The 25,753-nt window shown below is 40.5% G+C and overlaps 1 protein-coding gene across 4 annotated transcripts in view; it reads left to right on the top strand.

The window, feature by feature from the left end:
- LOC126419906 (tau-tubulin kinase homolog Asator) overlaps nt 1–25,753 on the top strand; it is a 609,233-nt gene that overhangs the window by 571,924 nt on the left and 11,556 nt on the right. For all 4 annotated transcript variants that reach the window (XM_050087187.1, XM_050087188.1, XM_050087185.1 and 1 more), the window contains 2 exons: nt 883–1,058; nt 17,732–17,974. In XM_050087187.1, the coding sequence (XP_049943144.1) occupies nt 883–1,058; nt 17,732–17,974 (419 nt within the window). The remainder of the gene's footprint in view (nt 1–882; nt 1,059–17,731; nt 17,975–25,753) is intronic.

Here is a 25,753-nt window from a genome sequence, read left to right as displayed (position 1 = left end):
CCTTTGTGCTAAGTTTACAAACAGATGTGCGATAAGAATTCCTGGAAGAAAAGTAATCAGTTTTTCATCTGACACTGTAAAAGCTTACTTCGCAAATAGAGAGAGAGAGAGAGAGAGAGAGTGTGAGTGTGTGTGTGTGTGTGTGTGTGTGTGTGTGTGTAGTCATCTCTGAATTTTCCCACATTAAATGTGAAAGTGAATAGCTTACCTCAAACTGAGCCATAATTTATTTTTCACAATCAAAGACCTTTTTAGGTCTTGAGAATAAATTGTACTCTGCACAATCTGTGCTATAAAAACCATCTGAATATAACACATACAGACACAAGCAGACATATTGCTTGTGTCTGTATGTGTGGATGGATATGTGCGTGTGTGCGAGTGTATACCTGTCCTTTTTTCCCCCTAAGGTAAGTCTTTCCACTCCCGGGATTGGAATGACTCCTTACCCTCTCCCTTAAAACCCACTTCCTTTCGTCTTCCCCTCTCCTTCCCTCTTTCCTGATGAGGCAACAGTTTGTTGCGAAAGCTTGAATTTTGTGTGTATGTTTGTGTTTGTTTGTGTGTGTATCGACCTGCCAGCGCTTTCATTCGGTAAGTCACCTCATCTTTGTTTTTATATATAATTTTTCCCACGTGGAATGTTTCCCTCTATTATATATATATATATATATACAAATACAAAATTATATGAGAGTTATGGGACTGTGTATGACTTATTTTATGTGGAACTTGTAAAATTATTTGTTTCCCCCAGTGTCAAGAATTTCTATTCTTCCTCTCTCTTCAGAATGTAAATACATAGACAAGAAAAATTTCAGTGCATCAACGATTTGTATTATCTACCTTCATTGGCCTGTATCTTTTGATTTATTTTTATAGGAACGAAGACACTCTGTGTGCTCAGCATCTACTGTTGAGATGAAATCAACAGAGGATCGTTCCAGGAAAACCGTACCAGTGCAGGCACAGACACCATATGTCCCTGGAGTAAAAAGCAAGATACCAGTGCCCGTCAAGAGCCCGCGTTGCAGTTTCATTGAGCCTGACTCAAACAGGTAATTCATGTACATCTGTAGCGTACACATTGTAATCTTACCCTTCCATACATCACGATTCAGATTCTCTGTCTCTACACAAGTTTTGAAAGTTTCGTGAGGCATAAGATATATAAAAGAAACATTTTACTTATCTTCATTTTCTCTTGTTGTCGGCTCCCGTTTTTGCATCTAGGGGTACATACTTGGGGCTGAAATTTTGATTTAACTTTGTGGGTTCTTGATAACTAAATAACTGATGATTTGCATGTATTATTCTTGAATTTTATTCTTTGTCACATTTTTCGATATCACACCATCTTTACAATTTCCGCTTAATATTCCAAATTACATTGTTAGTGTTGATCATAAAAAAAATGTTTTTCTCCATCAGAGGCATGCCCACTACTACCTACATTCTGCAGTACTCACAATATTCCAAAGAGTTTACTAACTTTCTTGACAAAAGAAGAATCTTCCCTAAAATATATCATTATTTTGTAAATTCGTCCAGAAATAAATTTTATAATTTACATTAGACTGTGCAATTAATAATATGAATTTTGATTGTACCGTAATTTTCACATGTTACAAAATAGTGTCCCATTACAACATCCACACAGTGTTCTGTTCAAATATTTTGGAGATGTAGTTCTTCGTGTCCAGGCTATACGTATAGTACTGTGTTCCTGATGATGTACTGTAATTTACATGATAAAAAGCTTTTGTTAAATTAGAAAACGCACCCTGTGGTTACACTTTTGTTTTTCTATGCCTTCAACTTCTCATGCAAGAACAAATACATTTTGTGATTAATTGAAGAGTTGTTCCAAAAAACTAAACTCCAAATTTGTCAGTATGTTGTGTTCAGAGAAATAAGCAACTACTCTGTTGTACGTACATTGCCTACTAGATATGAAATAGAGCACAGATCTTTTAATCAGGTACTTACATTTTCTGAACACACAAATGTGAACAACAGAAAAAAATAAAGGAAAAAGGCAAATATCTAATTCATTGAACATTTTTCGGAGCTGATAAAGTCAGTGAAACTTGGGTGACAGTGTGAAGCACCAAGTTTTTTAAAAAAGCAATGAAACTGCGTTCATCAGAGAATTGAATATTTCAAAGAATTATTTTCTGGATGCCATTTTAGCTGAACAATAGTCATCTTTGAAAATATGGTATGTAAAGTTCTGGCAGACTGTATATAATTTGGGTGTATATAAATTAGGAGTAGAGGAAGCACCACATTGAATAATAGAAGTTCTCGGTCATCGAAAGGTGCACACAAAAAAGAATGAAAACTTCTCTAGCTTTTGGCTGTATCCTTTTATGAGCTAAAGTACATGTACACACGACTCCTCCTCCTCCTCCTGGGATGAGGGGTTTGTCAGGTGTGGTGGGTGAGAGGAGAAAAGATGTGAGGAGCAGGAGGGAGGGTTGGGGAAGAGTGACTGACAGCTCATAAGTCAGCAGCAGGGACACAGAATAGGAATGCAACATGTGGGCACCAGAACCAGGAAGTTTGTGCAATACATGATAACATTGATGTGCGTGAGTGGATTAAAGGACGCGACTCGAGAGGAAGGAGAGGGGTGGGTACAGGGAGTTAGCAGAGATTGAGGACAGGAGGATTACAGGAATGCCAAATATGTTGCAAGCATAACTCCTTGGTATAGAAAAGATGGTGCTAGTGGAAATGATCTGGAAGCACCTATTGAAGTGGCTTAGTAGTGTGTTCTGCCCCTGGATGGTCAACTCTACCGTCGGCCACAGTTTGGTGGCAGCCATTCTTTCTGACAGACAGTCGGTAGTCGTGCCCACATAAAATGCTGTGCAAAAATTGGTATATGACATGGCTTCTTTCACATGTTGTCCTGTCTTTGATGACTGGACCCCTGCTCCTGCTATCAGCATTAGTTCAGAAAAGTATCCCTGTTGTTATTGTTGTGGTCTTCAGTCTAAAGACTGGTTTGATGCAGCTCTCCATGCTGCTCTATCCTGTGCAATACTGTTCCTCTCCAAATAACTTCTGCAACTTACATCCTTCTGAATCTTCATACAACACTCATCTCTTGGTCTACCTCAGCAGTTTTTACCCTCCACACATCCCTCCAATACTAAACTGGTGATCCCTTTATGTATCAGACAAATTTCTTTGCTTCCCAAATCTATTCAGTATTTCCTCATTAGTTGTATGATCTACCCATCTAATCTTCAGCATTCTTCTGTAGCACCTCATTTCAAAAGCTCCACACAAATACTTTCAGAAAAGATTCCCTGATACTTAAATCTATATTTGGTGTTAACAGGTTTCTCTTCTTCAGAAATGTTTTTCTTGCTATTGCTAGTCTATATTTTATATTCTCTCTGCTCTAGCCATCATTTGTTATTTTACTATTCTAATAGCAAAACTCATCTGCTACTTTAAGCGCCCTCTTTCCTAATTTAATTCCCTCAGCTTCACCAGGTTTAATTTGACTACATTCCATTATCTTTGTTTTGATTTATTGATTTCCGTCTTACTTTTCATCTTACCTTTCAAGGTACTGTCGATTCAGTTTAACTACTCTTAAAAGTCCTTTGCTGTCTGTATCTGACAGAATTACAATGTCATCAATAAATCTCAAAGTTTTTATTTCTTCTCTCCGAACTTTAATTCCTTCCCCAAAGTTTTCTTTGGTTCTCTTTACTACTTGCTCAATGTACAGATCGAATAACATTGGTGATAGGCTACAGCCCTGTCTCACTCCCATCTTAACCACTGCTTCCCTTTCATAACCCTCGACTCCAGTAACTGCTGTTTGTTTTCTGTAAAAGTTGTAAATAGCCTTTCACTTCCTGTATTTTACCCATGCAACCTCCAGAATTTCAAAGAGAGTATTCCAGTCAACAATGTCAAAAGCTGTCTCTAAGTCTACAAATGCTATAAATGTAGGTTTGCCTTTCCTGAATCTATGTTCTAAGGTAAGTTGTAGTGTCAGTCTTGCCTCATGTGTGCTCACATTTCTCCAGGATCCAAACTGATCTTCCCCAAAGTTGGTGTCTACTAGTTTTTCCATTCTTCTGTAAAGAATTCTTGTTAGTATTTTGCAAGTATGACTTATTAAACCAATAATTGGGTAATATTCACACCTGTCAGCATCAGTGATCTTTGGAATTGGGCTGATATATTCTTCTTGAAGGCTGAGGGCATTTCATCTGTCTCATATATCTTGCACACCAAATGGAAGAGTTTTTTTCATGGCTGGCTCCTCCAAGGCTGTCCCTATGCCTAGCTAAAAGCTAATCCCATATCCTATTCCTTAAATACTGCCTGAGTTATGGACTGCCCCCACCTCCCCTTCTTCCCACCCTCCCTTTGGCCATTCCTGAGTTCATGTAGCTACACTAAAAAGGAGGGGGTAGCTGGAAACCTAATACTGTATTTTACGGACTATGGAACGCTATAGACTATAAACCACATCTTAATTTTTAAGCAATTTTTTTTAAATAACTTTTCACCATTTTTATTGTTTTATTGCAAAGTAAACTGAAATGATCTTTAAAATCACTGAAAATTGTCATCAGCACTTTCTTCTCCTTCCTCCTCCTCCTCTTCATTGTTGTCGTTGTCCTTCCTTTCAGTGTGAATTCATGTTGGGTTTCATCCATCATCCATTTGTTCCACTCTTCTCTCATATACACTTTAAATAGTTTTATTCATTGAGACATCAAGAGGTTTCAGTTGTGAATTAATTTCTCCTGGAATGACCGAAAGCTCTGTATTTCTCTGTCTCAATTTTTCTTTCACAGAATTTTTGAAATGACTACTAAACTGATTCAGCACAAGAAGAGAACTCTTCTTCAATAAAACACCTTTCATACCAGCCTCAGTTCTCCAACCCGTGTCATGTACGTGAAAAAACCTGGCAGTATTTCAGAGGATTTTGTAATTGTTTTTTTGCTTGAACATCTTCATTGGATTAGTTATGACATGTAAGGACAACAGTGTAAAACATTTTTTCATGTACACTTTTTTTATAGTTACAGTTTCAGCATCTTTCATGGTAACAGTTCTGTCACTCGACATATCAAATGTCAAAGGAGTTTTGTCCATATTTCTTATTTGGATTAGTTCCACACTGCTTTTATTTTAATGTTGAATAATAAAGTGATGGAAAGATAATACTTTATCTTCATACTCTTGTGGCGTTTTTTGAGATATTTTAGTTTTGATTCACATGCTAGGTCCATGATGCTTAGTATACCTGTAGCATCAACCAGTTCTACACTTAAGTCCATTAAGTTCCACTATGGTGCTAGCGTACAAGCTTGTTTTGAATTATTTTTATATTAATTCCAGTGCCATTTTGACAGTGTCCTTGAATCCTTTTCAAAACATCATCTTCTAGTTTTGGCCAATTTGCGTTCAGTCCTGTATTGGCACATTTAGTCTTCCTCATTTTTTTCAGTTCTTTACTAGTCTGCCAGTCGTGAATGGTTTTTTCTGTTGATGGAGGGTTGAAATTCTGCTCAGCTGCACTCTGTTTTATGTTGTTCTGCATATGCTATTACTTTCAATTTATATATATTTATATATATGAATATCTTTTATTTTTTTCTATTATGAAACAAACTACTAACAAAAATATTGTACTGTTACCAATAACACAAATCAGTTTCAATTCAAGTTAAGTGGCACTGTAGACTGCTATGACACATCATAGGATAGGCAGTGTTCTGCGTTTGTGATGGCAGAACGCGAGGGAAACAATGGTAGCAAGCATGTGACACGTGACTCCTGTGACTCCTGACAACTCGTGTTCATCGCATCTGTGAACTGCCACTTGAATTCAGTGTTGCCAGAGAGAGAGAGAGAGAGAGAGAGAGAGAGAGAGAGAGAGAGAGAGAGAGAGAGGGGGGGGGGGGGGGGGGAGGTTTCCCATGGCATCGAATATAAGGCCACAGCAAAGTGTATTGTATTATATTATGCACACAAAAGGAAAAAAAACACATCCGAGTCATAATAGTTGGTATAGTTTATTAGTTTTCAAGTGAACACAAAAATATATTGGTGAAAAAAATATTAGCACCAGAAGCCACAAACTTTAACTAAAAGTGTGTCACTACCTAGTGACATGGTGTGCAAGAGCAATTTACATCTGATCTGTAATTTAACACAACATGTATAAGGTACTTCGTAATATTAAATTTCACTCTGTCTTTAACATCGTTATCCTGAAATAAAATGTTCACCTCATCGCTGTCATAGGCCACCAGCATTAAGATTGCTCTGTGTGTGGGTGTGGGGTTCGTCACATGTAGCTGTTAGGTAAGTTTCCATCCTCACAGAAACAACTGTGCGCCCATAAATAAACTGTTTTTACTGGGTTATTTTAACATCTACATCAAGGGTTACTGTCAGAAGCTACACTTTGAGAATTTCTACTCTATTTCTACAGGAAAGCCTCTGGTTAACTTGCAAATGAATGTAGCAAAGCAGGTAGATTGCAGGTTTTCTGTATCATAATGTCAGACTTCTTTCTCCTGATAATGACGTCCTCCTGAGTAGTCCCCGCCCGGAGATCCGAATGGGGGACTATTTTACCTCCGGAATATTTTACCCGAGAGTATGCCATCATCATTAACCATACAGTAAAGCTGCATGCCCTCGGGAAAAATTACAGCTGTAGTTACCCCTTTCTTTCAACTGTTCGCAGTACCAGCACAGCGAGGCTGTTTTGGTTAGTGTTACAAGGCCAGATCAGTCAATCATCCAGACTGTTGCCCCTGCAACTACTGAAAAGGCTGCTGCCCCTCTTCAGGAACCACACGTTTGTCTGGCCTCTCAACAGATACCCCTCCGTTGTGGTTGCACCTACGGTACGGCTGTCTGTATTGCTGAGGCACGCAAGCCTCACCACCAACGGCAAGGTCAGTGGTTCATGGGGGGAGAAAGAAAACTGGCGTTCTACGGATCGCAGTGTGGAATGTCAGATCCCTTAATCGGGGAGGTAGGTTGGAAAATTTAAAAAGGGAAATGGATAGGTTAAAGTTAGATATAGTGGGAATTAGTGAGGTTCGGTGGCAGGAAGAACAAGACTTTTGGTCAGGCGAATACAGGGTTATAAATACAAATAGGGGTAATGCAGGAGTAGGTTTAATAAAGAATAAAAAAATAGGAATGCGGGTAAGCTACTACAAACAGCATAGTGAACACATTATTGTGGCCAAGATAGACACGAAGCCCACGCCTACTACAGTAGTACAAGTTTATATGCCAACTAGCTCTGCAGATAACGAAATAATTGAAGAAATGTATGAGAAATAAAAGAAATTATTCAGATAGTGAAGGGGGACAAAAATTTAATAGGCATGGGTGACTGGAATTCGGTAGTAGGAAAAGGGAGAGAAGGCTTCCTGGTAGAATTTTGCACAGAGTACAACTTAATCATACCTAACACTTGGTTCAAGAATCATAAAAGAAGGTTGTATACATGGAAGAAGCCTGGAGATACTGACAGATTTCAGATAGATTATATAATGGTAAGACAGAGATTTAGGAACCAGGTTTTAAATTGTAAGACATTTCCAGGGGCAGATGTGGACTCTGTCCACAATCTGTTGGTTATGAACTGTAGATTGAAACTGAAGAAACTGCAAAAGGTGGGAATTTAAGGAGATGGGACCTGGATAAACTGACTAAACCAGAGGTTTTACAGAGTTTCAGGGAGAGCGTAAGGGAACAAATGGCAGGAATGGGGGGAAAAGAAATACAGTAGTAGAAGAATGGGTAGCTTTGAGTGATGAAGTAGTGAAGGCAGCAGATGATCAGGTAGGTAAAAAGACGAGGGCTAGTAGAAATCCTTGGGTAACGGAAGAAATATTGAATTTAATTGATGAAATGAGAAAATATAAAAATGCAGTAAATGAACCAGGCAAAAAGGAATACAAACATCTCAAAAATGAAATCGACAGGAAGTGCAAAATGGCTAAGCAGGGATGGCTAGAGGATAAATGTAAGGATGTAGAGGCTTATCTCACTAGGGGTAAGATAGATACTGCCTACAGGAAAATTAAAGAGACCTTTGGAGAAAAGAGAACCACTTGCATGAATATCAAGAGCTCAGATGGAAACCCAGTTCTAAGCAAAGAAGGGAAAGCAGAAAGGTGGATGTTGTGACTTGGCAAGACAGCCAAGCCACTAGGAGATAGCCGAAAGGCACGCGTTTAAGCTCACACAGGCTGGCGTGAGGTCTGGAACAGTTAAGGGAATTTATAGTAGCAAAGAATGTAAGTAACTACTGGAATACTTAACTTTAATTCATAATTGGTGAACATCAGTCTGACAGTACATGTATCACAAGATAAATAGCAAATGATAATGGCGCCTTGCTAGGTCGTAGCAAATGACGTAGCTGAAGGCTATGCTAACTATCGTCTCAGCAAATGAGAGCGTAATTTGTCAGTGAACCATCGCTAGGAAAGTCGGCTGTACAACTGGGGCGAGTGCTAGTAAGTCTGTAACCTCCCCCCTCACTTATCGACCTTAAAGACAGTGAAAAATTAAACCGCGTGTACCTAATGGAAATTTGGGAAAAGCAATCGTCACCGAAGTTAACCTGTCGGTAAAGAGGGAGGAAAGGGTTACATCTAAATGAAAGGAAAAATGCAAATGAAACTGGTGGAAATTAATTTTGAAAAGGGATAAAGTTAATAAAGGAAGTAAATGTGCGGCCGTTACGTTAACAATTAACTAGCGGTAATTAGATATTTGAGATTTGGAGGAAATCACGGTCGCCAGTCCTAAGGACAATTACTATAGTTACTGAAAAAGTAAGGTTATTACACATATAATTAGCACTAGAAGCGTGGCAACTGAAGGTTGACACGTGTAGTGTGAAAACTGAAAGTTTGTCAGAAGTAATAAATTTCGCTACTCTCTGACTTAATTTAGCAGAAGAATTAATAAAACCAGAAAACTGAAAGTTAATTTAGTGACTGAAATTAATAAGAAGCTTTCTTTCTTAAGCACATCGAAATCCAGTAAAATACGGTTAGTCTTGGACTACCTCAACAATCATTTCAAAAGCAACTTGACTCTACGCAATTTAGAAACAAGAGATTTAACTTTGAACTTGAATTAAATGATTCTGAACAATTAACAATAGTAAAATTTAGTACGTACCAAGCTGAGCTGCAGTCACAGGTAAGCTAAAATATGCTAACAAAACTCGCACTCTTAATTTGTGCTCGTGTAACCTAAATATTGTAGCCAGCTGAACTTTGAAATTAAAGCAGTGAAATCGAATGATGCTGGCGTTTGAATTTCAACGACCCTCGGGCTCATTTCGGAAAAGGAAGGGACCCTGCTTGGCAATGCAATTGGGACAATGAGCAACAAAGGTTCATGCTAAGTTGCTGTAATTTTGCGAGGCAAATGGAACAATTTGAAAAGCTGAGGTCTGCCATACAGTTCTGAAACTTTACGTGCTTTTAGTCTTCCTTGTTGGTTGATTGAAGGTTTGAAGCCGTCGATCGAGGAGGTGGCGACAGTCACTCATTGTCGGCCGTCGCTGTTGCAGAAGCTGGATGTTGGCGCGCCTTCTTCTCGACACGGTCACCAGGCGAAACGGGCTCTTGATGTGCGCCAGCTAATGCTTCCCGTCCGCGACGCCATGTCAGAAACTATCATCGCGAGTCGAGCGCAATTACATGCTGCCAAACCCCGAAAGCGCGGCAACTCGCGGGAGCGTCACACAACACACCTGCTCCACTCACTACTCCCGCCAGACTCTCACTGCCCGCGCCCCACGCGGCAGAGTTAACACTACCAAAGATCCTACACACTTTGATTCTTCACACAACCTATCGATGTAATCGTTCGATAGCAGTTTTCCCTAGGCAAGACCCAGCATAAAAATACAAATAATCTTTACACAACAAATCAATTATACATCGACATAAATGCATAAATACATATATACAAATAGTAAAACAATTACAATATGTAAAGACACAGCAATGTCATATATTCAGGTAACAAAAATAAGGAAAACAAATTATAGTACAATAGGTGGAAATAGGAGGATATGCATTTCCGGCGTTACAAGTCTCTCTAGACCTGCCGTGTGGCGGCGCTCGGTCTGCAATCACTGACAGTGGCGACACGCGGGTCCGACGTATTCTAACGGACCGCGGCCGATTTAAAGGCTACCACCTAGCAAGTGTCGTGTCTGGCGGTGACACCACATTCCTCCCCCGCAAATCGGCGGACGGTTGTGGCATAAGGCTTCCGCCCGCCGTGGAGAGGACCCCATGTTGACGTATGCAACGAGGTGGGGAGCCTAACAACAGGCGAGGCTGTGCCACCCGCACCCTGCCATTTGGTCCGAGGGGAGCTAGGAAACGCCTGAAAACCTAGTCCAGGGTGCACGCCAACATGCGGTGTATGCGCCCGCAGAGAGACAGGAGGGTCCGAAGGGTCGACCTCCATCGGGTCGGGGCACCCGACGGGCGAAGACGACATATCGTCCGGAGCGGGCAGGAGTTCCGTGGCGGAGGACAACTGGTCACGGGGAGCGATCGGCGGCGTGTGACCCAGGGAGGCGCCCGGCGGTTGTAGCGATGCGTCCACTGCAGTCGTCACCGGCGGGGAGAACATGCGGCGACGGCGGCACGTCGCCATGGGGCAAAATGGAAGGCAGCGTCGGTAACACCTGGGGCTGAGGCGAGCCAGTAGATGGGTCTCCAGGGCACTGACCGGACGGCACCGTCGCTGAAAGCAGACGGGGAGTGGCAGATCCCGTGCGACGACAGAGGCGCAGCTGATTGAAATGCTGACGCACCTCACCAGAGGCCCCCAAACCAAGATACATAGCGTGGCCGAGGCAGCGAAGAATGCGCCCTGCGAGCCAACGCCGTGAACCTCGATAGTTGCGGTAGTAGACAAGATCGCCTGGGGCAAAAACAGGTGTCTGCCGCTGCACAGGAACCTGATGCAGCGGATTTAGCAAAGACATCAAGGTTCGATGAGGGCGACCGTGAAGCAACTCAGCCGGCAAGCGACCATCGCGGGGCTGAGAGCGATACGAGGACAAAAAGAGCAATAACGTGTCCTCCCGAGAATGCGACTCTTTCAACTTCAACATCTGTGACTTGAAAGTCCGGACCAAATGTTCAGCGGCACCGTTTGACTGTGGCGAAAACGGCGCGGACGTCAGATGTTGAATACCATTGGCCTTGCAGAATGACTGAAATTCTGCGGACATGAATTGTGGGCCATTGTCGGAAACAATAGTCTGTGGAAGACCTTCAATGCAAAAGATAGCAGATAACGCTTGGATGGTGGCAGATGACGTCGTAGAAGACATACGGACAAGAAAGGGAAAATTACTGAATGAATCGACCAGAACCAACCATCGAGCATTCCAGAAGGGACCAGCAAAATCGATGTGTAAGCGTTGCCAAGGGGAACTGGCTTTTGGCCATGCAAAGAATTTCCACGGTGGTGCGGATTGTTGTTCGGCACACGCCATGCAAGAAGAGCACATATGCGTAATCGCAGCATCGATTCCGAACCAAGTACAGTGCTGACGAGCAAGTTTTTTCGTTCTCACTATACCCCAATGTCCTGGGTGGAGAAGCCGTAAGACAGAGGACTGTAACGAACGTGGGACCACGACCCTGGACTGATCGTTATCAGAACGCAACAGCAAAACACCACGTCGTACAAAAAGTCTCTCCTTGTGAGCAAAAAATGGGCGAACCAACGGATCCCCGATCCGTGACTTTGACAAGGGCCATTGCGGAGCAACAAAATGCAGAACGGTAGCAAGGACAGGGTCTGCAGCTGTGGCTGTAGCTACACGACGAAAATCAATCGGAAACAATTCGACCACGTCATCGGTTTCCGAATCAATGAACATGCAATCAAGTTCGGAGGAACCGAATGCTCTATCCTTAGCAACAGGCATACGGGACAACGCATCGGCGGTTCCGTTCTGAGCAGTGGACCGATACCAGATATCGTAGTGGTACTGCGAGAGGAAAATAGATCAGCGAATGAATTTCTGCGCTGTACATGGAGGTACAGGCTTGTTCGGATGAAAAAGCGATGTCAAAGGTTTGTGGTCTGTGATGATGGTAAAGTGACAACCATACAAGAAATCATGAAACTTTGTAACACCAAATACGAGAGCCAAAGCTTCTTTCTCGATCTGTGAATAATTTCTTTGCGCAGACGAGAGCAATTTGGATGCAAAGGCAATAGGGCGATCGTGCGATCCATCTTTGTGCGCAAGCACAGCACCGATCCCGAAATCCGATGCATCCACCATCAACAAAAGGGGTTTCTGGGGATCGAATGGCGTAAGGCAAGTATTGGAAAGCAACGCCGATTTCAACTGGCAAAAGGCGCGTTCGCATTCCGTCGTCCAGACGAACGGAACACCTTTACGGCGTAAGCGATGAAACGGAGCTGAAATGGAAGAGGCGTGGCGCACATAGTTATGGTAGTAATTGATTTTTCCCAGCACACTCTGTAGCTGCTTCAAATTCTGCGGCGAAGGCAAGTCTTGTATGGCACGGAGGTGCTCTGGACTGGGATGTATGCCTTGGGCATTGAGTACATGGCCCAGGTAGGGTAAGTCCCGAGCAAAAAACACACATTTGTCCTTCCGCAAGCAAAGACCATTGTGTCGCAAGACCTGAAATAATGTTCTGAGATTGGCTAAATGTTCTTCTTCCGTCTTTCCGGAGATCACAATATCGTCCAGATAGTTTGCTGCAGTAGGGACCGACGCACAAACAATTTGTAGATATTGCTGAAACAATGCAGGAGCGGATGCACACCCGAATGGCAGTTGTTTGAATCGATACAAACCAAGATGCGTGTTAACCACCAAGACGCGCTGGGACTCTTCGTTCATTGGTATTTGCAAGTACGCATCTACTAGGTCCAACTTCGAAAAATATTTACCCGGGCACAGTTTGTCAAAAAGATCTTCCGGGCGGGGTAAAGGAAAAGTTGCAGTCACTAGCTGGGGATTCACTGTTGCCTTGAAGTCCACGCAAAGTCTCAAGTTTCCGGAAGGTTTTTGCAAAATTACTAAGGGTGAAGCCCAGAGAGAAGCCTGCACACATTCAATTACACCTTGTGATTCCAAATCGTGTAATGTTCTTGTGACCGCATCACGCAATGCGTGGGGAACATTGCGCGCTCTGAAAAATTTGGGTTAATGTCTGCAAACTCTTCACATAGACGAGAAACACTGTCTGAAGGCACAGTCTGGTTCACTGATAGGACCTGATTGACTATAGACAAGTTAAACAACCGAAATAAATCGAAACCAAACAAGTTCACTGCAGAAGAAGAACGAAGGACGTACAATGACACAAGATTTGTTTGTCCCTTGTATGTTGCAAGAAGGCTGCACTGTCCTAACACAGGGAGCCCGTGACCTGAATATGTAGTTAGCTTAACATTTGCGGCACGCAGCGGAGGTGTGCCCAGCTGTTTGTACGTGTCGTGATTGATCAATGAAACTGCAGCTCCGGTATCGAGCTGGAATGGTATGACATTGCCATTAATATCCAAGTCTACAAAAAGTTTATTGTCCTGCTGACGACAAGAGCGACTGTCTCGTGCAACGTGAACTGACACTGGTACAGAATCACTTGCGACTTGATGTGATTTCTGGCGATGTCGACACACACTATTAGTGGGACAAACACAGTCACTGTTAGAGAGAGTGGCACTGGGTGGAGTGGAATGAACTACATGAATTTCCATAGGCGAAGTGTCGCGAGCCTGAGTATCCTTGGTTCGATTCCGATTCCGGCGCGAAGCAAAGGGCCTGGAATGGATGTGTGTGTCCGATCGGAGCTTTTTCTGACAAACACTCTGAACATGGCCTATTTTATTAGAGAAAAATCAAATAGCAGTTCTCACGCGAATGTCTAGTAGCACACCGCAGGCATGATTTCACTGCATTTGCTTGCCGACGCGGGACACGTGGCGGAGAGCCAGGCAGCTTTGGTGCGGCCGGGCACGAGGACTGTTTACTGTTCCGTGCAGCTCGCCCGGCAGGCCGGTTAACCTGACACACGGGTGGCGAAGTTTCAAATGATTCCTGAGCAAAGTCAAGTGTGTTCTGCCGATCCAATATGTCCATCACTTGTTGAAGGGAGGGATTGACTAGTTTCAAAATCTGATCCCTTATACGAACATCAGAAACGTTCTGTGCAATTGCATCACGTACCATAGTATCTGAATAAGGGAGTCTACATTCACACTCAAAAGCACAATCCCTAGTAAGGCCTTGCAAGGTTGCAACCCACTCCCGATTAGTCTGTCCTGCCGTACGTTTGGTACGAAAGAAGGTATACCTTTTTGCAACTACATTGACTGATTCTTTGAAATATGCATCTAATGCAGACAAAATTTCTTCGTAGGACAGAGTTGCTACATCGCATCGGGGAAATAATTTCACTATCACACGGTACGTGGCCACTCCGACACACGATAATAATAAAGGCTGCCGCTCATTACCTTGAATTCTGTAGGCAGCGAGATGGAATCCAAATTGGCGTGACCACTCCGTCCAGCTTTCCAGTGCCACATCAAAAGGACGAAAAGGTGGTGCAACTGCGTGTTGTGGCTGCGGGAGCGGTGGAGCGGCGGCTGCCGCATCGGTTTGCATTGCACGTTGACCCTGAACGAGCTGTCCAAGGGCATCCAATAATGCCTGCGTCTGCTGATTCTGCAAGCGATAAAATTCGGACAGTACATCTGGAGATTGTGGCGAAGCCATTACACAAGTAAATCAGTCTGTATTGGTACAAACGCGAATTGGCTCGTCGCAAAACTGTTGTGACTTGGCAAGACAGCCAAGCCACTAGGAGATAGCCGAAAGGCACGCGTTTAAGCTCACGCAGGCTGGCGTGAGGTCTGGAACAGTTAAGGGAATTTATAGTAGCAAAGAATGTAAGTAACTACTGGAATACTTAACTTTAATGCATAATTGGTTAACATCGGTCTGACGGTACATGTATCACAAGATAAATAGCAAATGATAATGGCGCCTTGCTAGGTCGTAGCAAATGACGTAGCTGAAGGCTATGCTAACTATTGTCTCGGCAAATGAGAGCGTAATTTGTCAGTGAACCATTGCCAGCAAAGTCGGCTGTACAACTGGGGCGAGTGCTAGTAAGTCTCTCTAGACCTGCCGTGTGGCGGCGCTCGGTCTGCAATCACTGACAGTGGCGACACGCGGGTCCGACATATACTAACGGACCGCGGCCGATTTAAAGGCTACCACCTAGCAAGTGTGGTGTCTGGCGGTCACACCACAGTGGAAGGAGTATATAGAGGGTCTATACAAGGGCGATGTACTTGAGGACAATATTATGGAAATGGAAGAGGATGTAGATGAAGATGAAATGGGAGATATGATACTGCGTGAAGAGTTTGACAGAGCACTGAAAGACCTGAGTCGAAACAAGGCCCCGGGAGTAGACAACATTCCATTAGAACTACTGACGGCCTCGGGAGAGCCAGTCTTGACAAAACTCTACCATCTGGTGAGCAAGATGTATGAGACAGGCGAAATACCCTCAGACTTCAAGAAGAATATAATAATTCCAATCCCAAAGAAAGCAGGTTTAGACAGATGTGAAAATTACCGAACTATCAGTTTAATAAGTCACGGCTGCAAACTACTAACGCGAATTCTTTACAGCCGAATGGAAAAACTAGTAGAAGCTGACCTAGGGGAAGATCAGTTTGGATTCCGTAGAAATAATGGAACACGTGAGGCAATACTGACCCTACGACTTATCTTAGAAGCTGGATTAAGGAAAGACAAACCTACGTTTCTAGCATTTGTAGACTTGGAGAAAGCTTTTGACAATGTTGACTGAAATACTCTCTTTCAAATTCTGAAGGTGGCAGGGGTAAAATACAGGGAGCCAAAGGCTATTTACAATTTGTATAGAAACCAAATGGCAGTTAAAGAGTTGAGGGGCATGAAAGGGAAGCAGTGGTTGAGAAGGGAGTGAGACAGGGTTGTAGCCTCTCCCCGATGTTATTCAATCTGTATATTGAGCAAGCAGTGAAGGAAACAAAAGAAAAATTCGGAGTAGGTATTAAAATCCATGGAGAAGAAATAAAAACTTTGAGGTTCTCCGATTAAGTAATTCTGTCAGAGACAGCAAAGGACTTGGAAGAGCAGTTGAACGGAATGGATAGTGTCTTGAAAGGAGGATATAAGATGAACATCAACAAAAGCAAAACGAGGATAATGGAATGTAGTCGAATTAAGTCGGGTGATGCTGAGGGTATTAGATTAGGAAATGAGACACTTGAAGTAGTAAAGGAGTTTTGTTATTTGGGGAGCAAAATAACTGACGATGGCCAAAGTAGAGAGGATATAAAATGTAGACTGGCAGTGGGAAGGAAAGCGTTTATGAAGAAGAGAAATTTGTTAACATCGAGTATAGATTTAAGTGTCAGGAAGTCGTTTCTGAAAGTATTTGTATGGAGTGTAGCCATGTATGGAAGTGAAACATGGACGATAATTAGTTTAGACCATAAGAGAATAGAAGCTTTCGAATTGTGGTGCTACAGAAGAATTCTGAAGATTAGATGGGTAGATCACATAACTAATGAGGAGATGTTGAATAGGATTGGAGAGAAGAGAAGTTTGTGGCACAACTTGATTAGAGGACGGGATCGGTTGGTAGGACATGTTCTGAGACATCGAGGGGTCACCAATTTAGTATTGGAGGGCAGCTTAGTATTGGAGGGCAGCGTAGAGGGTAAAAATCGTGAGGGATACCAAGAGATGAATACACCAAACAGATTCAGAAGGATGTAGGTTGCAGTAGGTACTGGGAGATGAAGAAGCTTGCACAGGATAGAGTAGCATGGAGAGCTGCATCAAACCAGTCTCAGGACTGAAGACCACAACAACAACAACAACAACAACAACAACATTGTCAGACTAGTGACTTGCTTTTCTTTCCTGCATTTGCCGAGAGACTGTATTTCCACAGTACCATTCTTGAAGAAGTAACTATTTGAAAGCTAATAAATGAATAATTAGATCTTTACATTAATTGCAACATGATCTGTCATGTGAAACTATGTTTATCTAGTCATGTATTATCAGTCACTTCCTATTCCACAATTACTGTAGTTATTGACATCTGTGGAGTCACCCCTTTTATGAAGAGAACTATCAACAGTATATTTCAGTCATTGAGGGAGAATGCCATGATTTAACAATGCATTATATAACTAAGAATATTAAATGTTACAGGACCACAACTTTTTAATGTCTTATTGGGGATATTATCCACATCATATGAACTTCTACTTTTTAGGTCATGTTCATCTTTCTTATTTCAGATAGTTGTGTGTGGTTAATTTTTCATTCACTAAATGTCCTCATTGTTGCTTCTTCAGTGTACTGTTTCACTTTTTATTCAGAATCATTTGCACCAGTTTTCTCACCCACTGTTCAGAAAGGAATTATTAAAAATACCTGTCACACAGGAACTTTAAAAACAGTGCTTGCCCCCTTAGCATTGCACCTTTGATAATAGAATGGGATCTTGAATTTTGAAAGCTACAAGTTACCAAAACTATCATAATTACCCCCAGTTTTCTAATTATTTTGACATTTTGCTCACTGACACCCTTGCAGGAGTAACGAAGAACATGAAGAAGTTGGTGTAGCAATCCCATTACGCAGATGCCAGACTTTGCCAGATGCGCGTCCGAGTGACGAGGACTCCTCGGACGCACGCCTGGCAGCGTGCACGCCTGCACTGCGCAGACGTCGTGAGAGAGAGGCGAAGTATGTGACGGACCAGTCACAGCTGAACCTGCGCTTCCGCCGGCCAGGCCAACGTAGTCAGCAGCAGCAGTTGCAGCAGCAGCGTCAAAGGTAAGTTTGTCACTTGTTGTTTATCTACCTCTGCATGCCTCTACTCATGTTTGTGTGTCTCTGTACATGTTTTCTTTCTGTTGCCATCTGATACACAATTTTTTTTTTTCCGTCCTCCACGTTCTTTTGCTTGGATATTTGGCTCTTCCTGTCATACTTTGGTGTGTGCAGCATCATACATGTTGGAGTGCATGCACTGTCAACGATCGTACAGAAAGCAGAACCCAGCATATTACAGTGATATGTTAGTGTTTCTGTAACATTTATTCTATATGTACACTTCCTGTTTTAATTTCAGTTATCATGTCTCTTAATTCCAATGTTAACCACTATTTTATGCTGTACGTTCTTGAAACAATAGTGAACATCACTCACTGTTATCTAGTAAAACTAGAGTTGCATGTCATACATTGTGATTAGGAGGAGCTAGTTTTTGCAGACTAGTGACGCAGCGTCCCATGCGATTGTTTGGCTTACTTTGTTGCTAATCAGAATTAGTAATTAGACTTTCCTCTGCAGTATGGACTAAATTGTGAGCTGTTACTAATACTGCACAGTCCATTTAGTGGATTTAATTAAACAGCTTTATCAAAGAGGCTTGTAGCATAATTCCCACATTGCATGCCATTTCTGTGAATGCATCTGCTGTAACTTGCTCTGTAAAAGAACTTGTTATGTGTATACTTCTAATTGCTTTTTTAGGAGTCACTGAGGACTTTCTGCTATTAAAATGGCAATGACATATCCAGCAGACACATTAAAATAACACTGTTCTGTTTAACTTTGAAAACCACATTCCACCAGTTATGGAGTAACAATAAAACAGGCAAATGAACTTGAGACTTCTTGGCGGATTAAAACTGTGTGCCAGACTGGAACTCAAACCTGGAACTTCACCTCTTGGCATGAGTATCAAACTGAGCTGTCTATGCATGACTCGTAAACTGCCTTCACAGATTTAATGTACGTTTTGTACTTTGCAAACTTTTTACAACAATACATACACATGTAACAATAAAACAGGCAAATGAACTTGAGACTTCTTGGCGGATTAAAACTGTGTGCCAGACTGGAACTCAAACCTGGAACTTCACCTCTTGGCATGAGTATCAAACTGAGCTGTCTATGCATGACTCGTGAGCTGCCTTCACAGATTTAATGTACGTTTTGTACTTTGCAAACTTTTTACAACAATACATACACATCACTGCAGAATGAAAGAGTCATTCCCCAACTGAACTTATTTAAACAAATTCAGTTATGAACTAACTGAGTTCCAGAGGAAGGAAAATGTTGACATAAGACAAGGCAATTGCAATGGTTGCCTCCTGCCTTTTACACCTGTTTACCCATCCCTTGTCCTCTGCATTGTATCATCTTTGATTTATGGATGCTCATTAACAGAGCTCAAATCAGTCTTCATTTATGTAGCAGCCACACCTGGATATACATTTTGAAAAGATAAGTCTAGCTATAAGTCCTTTATTTATAGGCATGACTGATTTTGCAGCATTTTAGCTGCATCGCCAGGTGCAAGCTGTACAGACTGATAGACAAAGATTCATGTAAGGCAAGAAAAGTATATATGGGAAATGAGTAGTATATATGGGATGAACATACCCACAAAATCAAGTAAAGTTCCAGTCGAGAAAGGAGAATGGGATGACCCAACATACATAGTCAGCAATCTTGCATTGAGTATCAGATGTTTAACATAACATAACATAGAATGCTCCCATGATATCTAGAAAGGATGAACGCTAATAATAAGAAATTTTTATTAAGAGACCATCAAGTAGGAAAAATACTAATAAATTCCACTCACCATGAGTAACAGTATCTGCTGAGCTAACAGCGTCCTGATGTAATGAAATCATAATCAAAGTACAAACTGGTATGATCATATTCGGGATAACGTTAAATTTGAGCAGCTAACTGTCTCTCATTTACTTAAAATGGATTGAAAAATGTACTACTAAAGAAGCAGTTATTCAGTCTTAAATTGTAGTTAATCCTCCAAAAAAATTAACTGCAGTTTAGGATTGAATGAAAGTGTCTTTACTTGTGTGTTTTTAATGCATTTTAGATTGGTTGGTGTGGAGAGGAAAGGGACCAAACTGCAGCGTCATCAGTCCCTCCATTTTATGAGGGACTGTTAGCCTCTCAAATTTTACGTCGTCCTGTAGATGATCATATACAACCTGTGTTCTGATCACAATTTCATTATGTAGAGAATCCATTAGCTCACCAGATATTGTTACTCATGGTGAATGGAAATTTATGTATTTTACCTGGTGAATGGAAATTTATGTATTTTATCTACATGATGGTCTCTTGAAGGAATTTCTTCTTATTAATTTTTGTTCTTTCTAGCTATCATGGGAGCATTCTATGTTATTGTATGTGAGACATACAATATTTAGCTAAAAATTGCTGACTATGGCTGCTGGGTCATCCCATTCTCTTTCCTCAATCGGAACATGACTTGATTTTGTATGTTCATCCCATACGTACTTTCCATTTTAATTATGTTACATGAGTCTGTTTGTCAGTTTGTACTGCTTGCACCTGATGATGCAGCTAAAATGCTGCAAAATGGGCCATGCCTGTAAATAAAGGACAAAAGTTGTCTTATCTATACCACATAAAGACAAGTCATTGTTTAACATTGTTACCAAAAATTTGGAAAAGTTCATGACTAATTTTTTTCAGACTTTTACACAATACTGTAATAAAGGTAGTCATGGGCTACAAATTTTTAAAATGTTTATCGTATATAAATGTGTATGTACTATATAAAGGGGAAACAATGTTAGCAAAAATCTCAAAAAGTTCTTCACCAATTCACTTCAAATTTTTACATGAAATGCTAGTTAATGTTTGGACAGACATAGGCTACATATTTCTTTTAATATGTACGGTATATGAACATATATACGAGGGTTGCCCTGAAAGTAACGCACTGCATTTTTTTTTTTTCTTCTTCAACAATTCCTTATTGAACATAATGAGAATTACACACACAAAATAATGGTGTTTTATCTACATGCCCTATTTTTCCACGTAATCTCCATCCCATTCTGTGGCCTTCCTCCAGCATGAAACAGGGGCATGTATGCCCTGTCAATACAAATCCTCGTCCTGGTGGTGGAGCCAATGCTTCACTGTGTCATTCATCGTCCTCAAAATGTCTTCCGTGAATGAAATCCTGTAATGGCTCAAACATCAGACTTGCCGCAACATGTCAGCTGTGACAGCCGTGGATGGTCTCCCCAACAGTTGGAAATCATGGAGCTCTGCCAACCCGCCTTCCGATGACCTCACCCTCTGTGCCTTGTGACTGACTGTACTTCTGTTGACAGCAGGTGCTCCATAGACTTTGCACAAGCGTTTGTGAATATTCCTCAGCAGTGAGAAATTCAGTCATGGCATATTGCTTGTAACGTACATCACCTAAGAAAGCCATTTTGAAACTGTTCTGCAGCTACGCTATCTGTCGGAAGGGACGGAAACTTGGCACGCTCACTCAGGAGACTTCAAATAATACATGTGTAACATTTTGCATTCGTAGCACTGTTTTCAGCTGAGAAAAAAATGCAGTGCATTACTTCCTGAGTAACCCTTATATTTAAAGAGGTTGACAAAAATCTGGACGCATTCTTGACCAACTTACTCCAAATTTTTACACAGTAGTCTAATAAATGTTCAGACAGTTATATATTTTTTAAAAAAACAACAATGAACAGAAACTTCCTGGTACATTAAAACTGTGTGCTGGACTGAGACTCAAACTCGGGACCTTTTGCCTTTCACAGACAAGTGCTATACCAACTGAGCTGCCCAAGAACGACTCATGATAGATCCTCACAGCTTTAATTCTGCCAGTATCTTGACTCTTATCTTTCATTCTGGAAACAATGTACAGGTTTTGTGTTATCACACTCACTCTTCTTATGGTTTAAAAAATACATACACACCTATGTATTGTTTTATTTTCTTCCCTGCAATCCGTTTTAACAGAAACTATGCGAAATACTGACATTGAAACTACTATCCTCGCTGATCTATCAATGATTCAAACCAGTTACCCATTCATTTAAAATGACTTCAGTTCCCAGTCAAGGTTTCATTAGCAATAGCAGTAAGCAAGTGTACCTTTCCACATTCTCCAAACAACAATATGGATTTGGATAGATTGCTGCTCAACACATATCTGCAACAACTTACACACACTGTCCCTCTCCCTCTTGCTTTTCAGTTAATCTGTGCATGTTTTTGATTATTTGAGCAGCCTATGTTTTATGAAATGTAACCTTATGTAACAAATTTGGCCCATATACTCTCAGTAGCAGACTTAGATTACTTTGTCATCTAATAACCTTGTTGAAGATCACATATGGAATAATTCACCTGTTGAAGCATAAATTTTCCATCGGTTACCCTGTTCCATTTTCTAGTATTTAGAATATAGTTTTCGTGCCTTCTATTTTTTTAAAAATGTTTTTAGTTTAAAAATAGAAGTTATCCACTGAATGTTGTAATCATGACGAAAACTTTGGGTCAGCATTTAATACATGCTTAGTAAAATCCTTTTGTGTTTTAGATGAGAATATATCACAGTTCTGAATGTAATAGATGGAATGCTTTAGATGGTGATGTTACTAAAATACCTCATTATTGACTGAGCTTGGGCAAATAATTTGAAATTCAAGAAATTCACAGTTTTTTAAGAGTACATTTTACTTTCACAACTATTGTATAAGTTGTCGTTTGGTGTCCAGTAACAGTACATGTAATTCAGTTAGCACATTTTAGCAGTTTATAAATATTAAAGGCAGTAATAAACACTATTAACATTTGACAGTACCTTTTGAAACCACACAAATCTGCACTCATTGAATATACTATTTACTACTGAAAATAAATAAAATACAGTCATTTACGTGACTTTTCTGTGTGTTTGTATTAAAGTCAAGATAGATAAAAAATATATCTCCAGTAAGCTAAGACTAATGTAATCAGAATTTGCCATTGTGTCTAAACTTCTGCCTGAAGCGTGCAAATTAGGGGACACACAAATAAAAATCCAACTCATTTCAGACAAGATGTACAAAATTTGATTACCACCACCAAACTTACTATCTATAATTCAAAGTAATTTCTGTATATACTAATGGTGTTTGGTTTAATCATTTTAAGAGAGCAATATAAATGACAGCCAGTGTTAATATAGCTGAAGAATATGTATTCATTAGCAGAGAAAAGTATCTTCTTTAATTTAACAAAAACATTTGATTTTTAGGATCAGTACTTTGTATAAGTTCTAACATTACAAAATTTGAAGATAAATTGAACAGTGGTTCGAGATATAAATTCTTCTCAAATTAGGGCTTAAGACAGATACTATTAGAGTTCATCTAGTGACAAGTACTCTGTTTGTGCTAGTGTACTGGTTATGTGCTCTGTTCTTCGTCTGTCAGGTGTTTTTTTTTAAATTATTCGAAAGCAGAATAATTCCTTTACTACCTCACTATTTTCATATTTCTATGGTTTACTTTCAGTCCATAATGTTTGCTAACTATGCTGTTCATCCCATTCTTCAGGCCTTGTAATTCTTCCTTACTTTCTCTAAGGATAACAATGTCATCAGTAAATCTTAGTGGTGACAGCCTTTCACTCTGAACTATAATTCCACTCACAAATAATATAAATATATTTAATATATTTCCATCATTGTTTTTCGGTGTGCAGGTTGGACATTAGGAAAGAAGGAAAGAAAGATTGCACTGCCTTTTTTAATCTGGCATTTCTATCTTTATTGCTTGCTCATTATTCTTGTATATACAGGATATTATCTGCCTGCCCCTAGAGGTTTCAAACATCTTGCACAAGTTTATGTTGTCAAATGCTTTTTCTAGGTCAACAAATCCTGAGTGTCTTGATTTTTCTTACATCCTGCCTCCATTATCAAGCACAGTATTGTTACTGACTTTGTGGTGCCTTTACCTTTTCTAATACCAAACTGATTGTCACCCAAAAGTTCCCTAATGTTCTTCTCCATTCTTTTGTATATTACTTTTGTCAGCAACACGATACATGAGGTGTTAAATTTGCATTCCTCTGCTTTTGCTGTTTTTGAGACAGCGTGGTTAATATTCTCCTGAAAGTCAGATACTTAATTTTCACTTAAAATAAGGGAAATCGGAGCTTGTACGGAAAGATATAGGTGTTCATTCTTCCCGCCTGTTATACAAGATTGGAATAATAGAGAATTGTGAAGGTGGTTCGATGAACCCTCTGCCAGGCACTTAAATGTGATTTTTGCAGAGTATCCATGTAGATGTAGATACTGTTTGTATGAAAATAAACTAGAATTTGGTACACACATGTGAAATTCCTTATTCTTATAAAAAACCATGATTGCGCAAAACTTTTTTTAAATGAAGACAATTGATTTCAACAGTTATCTTCAGGTTTACATATGCTGCATACAGCATACTGCATACAGCATCGTCTTGTTAAATATTTTAGTGATGCCAAATGTTTATAATGTGCTGATTTCTACTCACTTGACATCATGTGCATGAGGTCAGCCTAAAATGAACATGTTTTACCACAAAAAAAAAGTAATGTTTAAGACCCGAAGATAACAGCTAAGACTGTTGAAACCAGCTGTCTCAAATAAAAAAAATATTTTTTTGTGATCACGGCTTTTTAATGGTTTTCAAACAATTAAAACAGATTGTCCTCCAATACTTTCATAATGAGAAAATTCAGTCCTTATGTATACCAATAATACCGTTCAATCTCCACAAATAAAATATGTACTTTATTTTCTGTTTCATGTATAATATTTTTGTACAAACTTTAGTTGTATTATAAATACTTCCATTTACATGATTCAATATTTGTTACTTGTTACTTGTCACTTGTGTTTGGAATTTAAATAACATTTTAAAATGTTGTAACTTATGAGGTTCAGACCACCAGCATTATGATTGTAAGACTTCTACACTGTGCAATCTGCTGTCGGCAACAATTTTCATAATCCAGAAACCTTTTGTACTTAAGAGTGCAAAGAATCCTTCTAATCTTAAAAGGCAAACTGATGCGATTCATGCAGTAATTTCACCTTAGCTTCCTTGCACTTCCTATTGATTTAATTTCTGAGTGTATCTTACTTTCATCTTTTGTTGTTCAACTGAACTATTCCTTTTGTTATCTTTGCAGTTATCTTTCTGCTATCTGTATTTCCCTGTCTCACTTCTGCAGTGGCCCTTGTTAAGTGGTTTCTGATTCTCTCTCTCTCTCTCCCTCTCCCTCCCTCCCTCCCTCCCTCCCCTCCCCTCCCCTCCCCTCCCCTCCTCTCCCTCCCTCCCCTCCTCTCCCTCCCTCCCTCCCTCCTGCTTCAGATGATGATATGTATAACTAGACTATTACTGTTGGTATATAACCAGCTCCACAAAAGATTTTTGAGAAAGGAAAGGCTTTCTCTCCTACTTATAAGTCAGTGATTCTAAGCTACCTCATGCAATTGTCTCAGCAAATGAGATCAACTATATCATAATGTAGTCTGATAAACTAAAACATTGTGACCACTATCCATCATGAGACCAAATGCTAGCCAGTGGCGTTGCAGGCACATGACCCAGTAAGAAATGTATACAACCAGAGCAGAGAAAATGGCGGGTAATTCTAGTGACAGTACAGACCAACAGTGGGCAATCCACTGGTAAGAGAAATTTTGACAAAGGGCAGATCATTATGGCCTGGTGCCAT

The sequence above is a fragment of the Schistocerca serialis genome, chromosome 9, assembly GCF_023864345.2.
Source record: "Schistocerca serialis cubense isolate TAMUIC-IGC-003099 chromosome 9, iqSchSeri2.2, whole genome shotgun sequence".
NCBI classification, from domain to species: domain Eukaryota; kingdom Metazoa; phylum Arthropoda; class Insecta; order Orthoptera; family Acrididae; genus Schistocerca; species Schistocerca serialis.
This window is presented reverse-complemented; position numbering and strand designations above follow the sequence as displayed.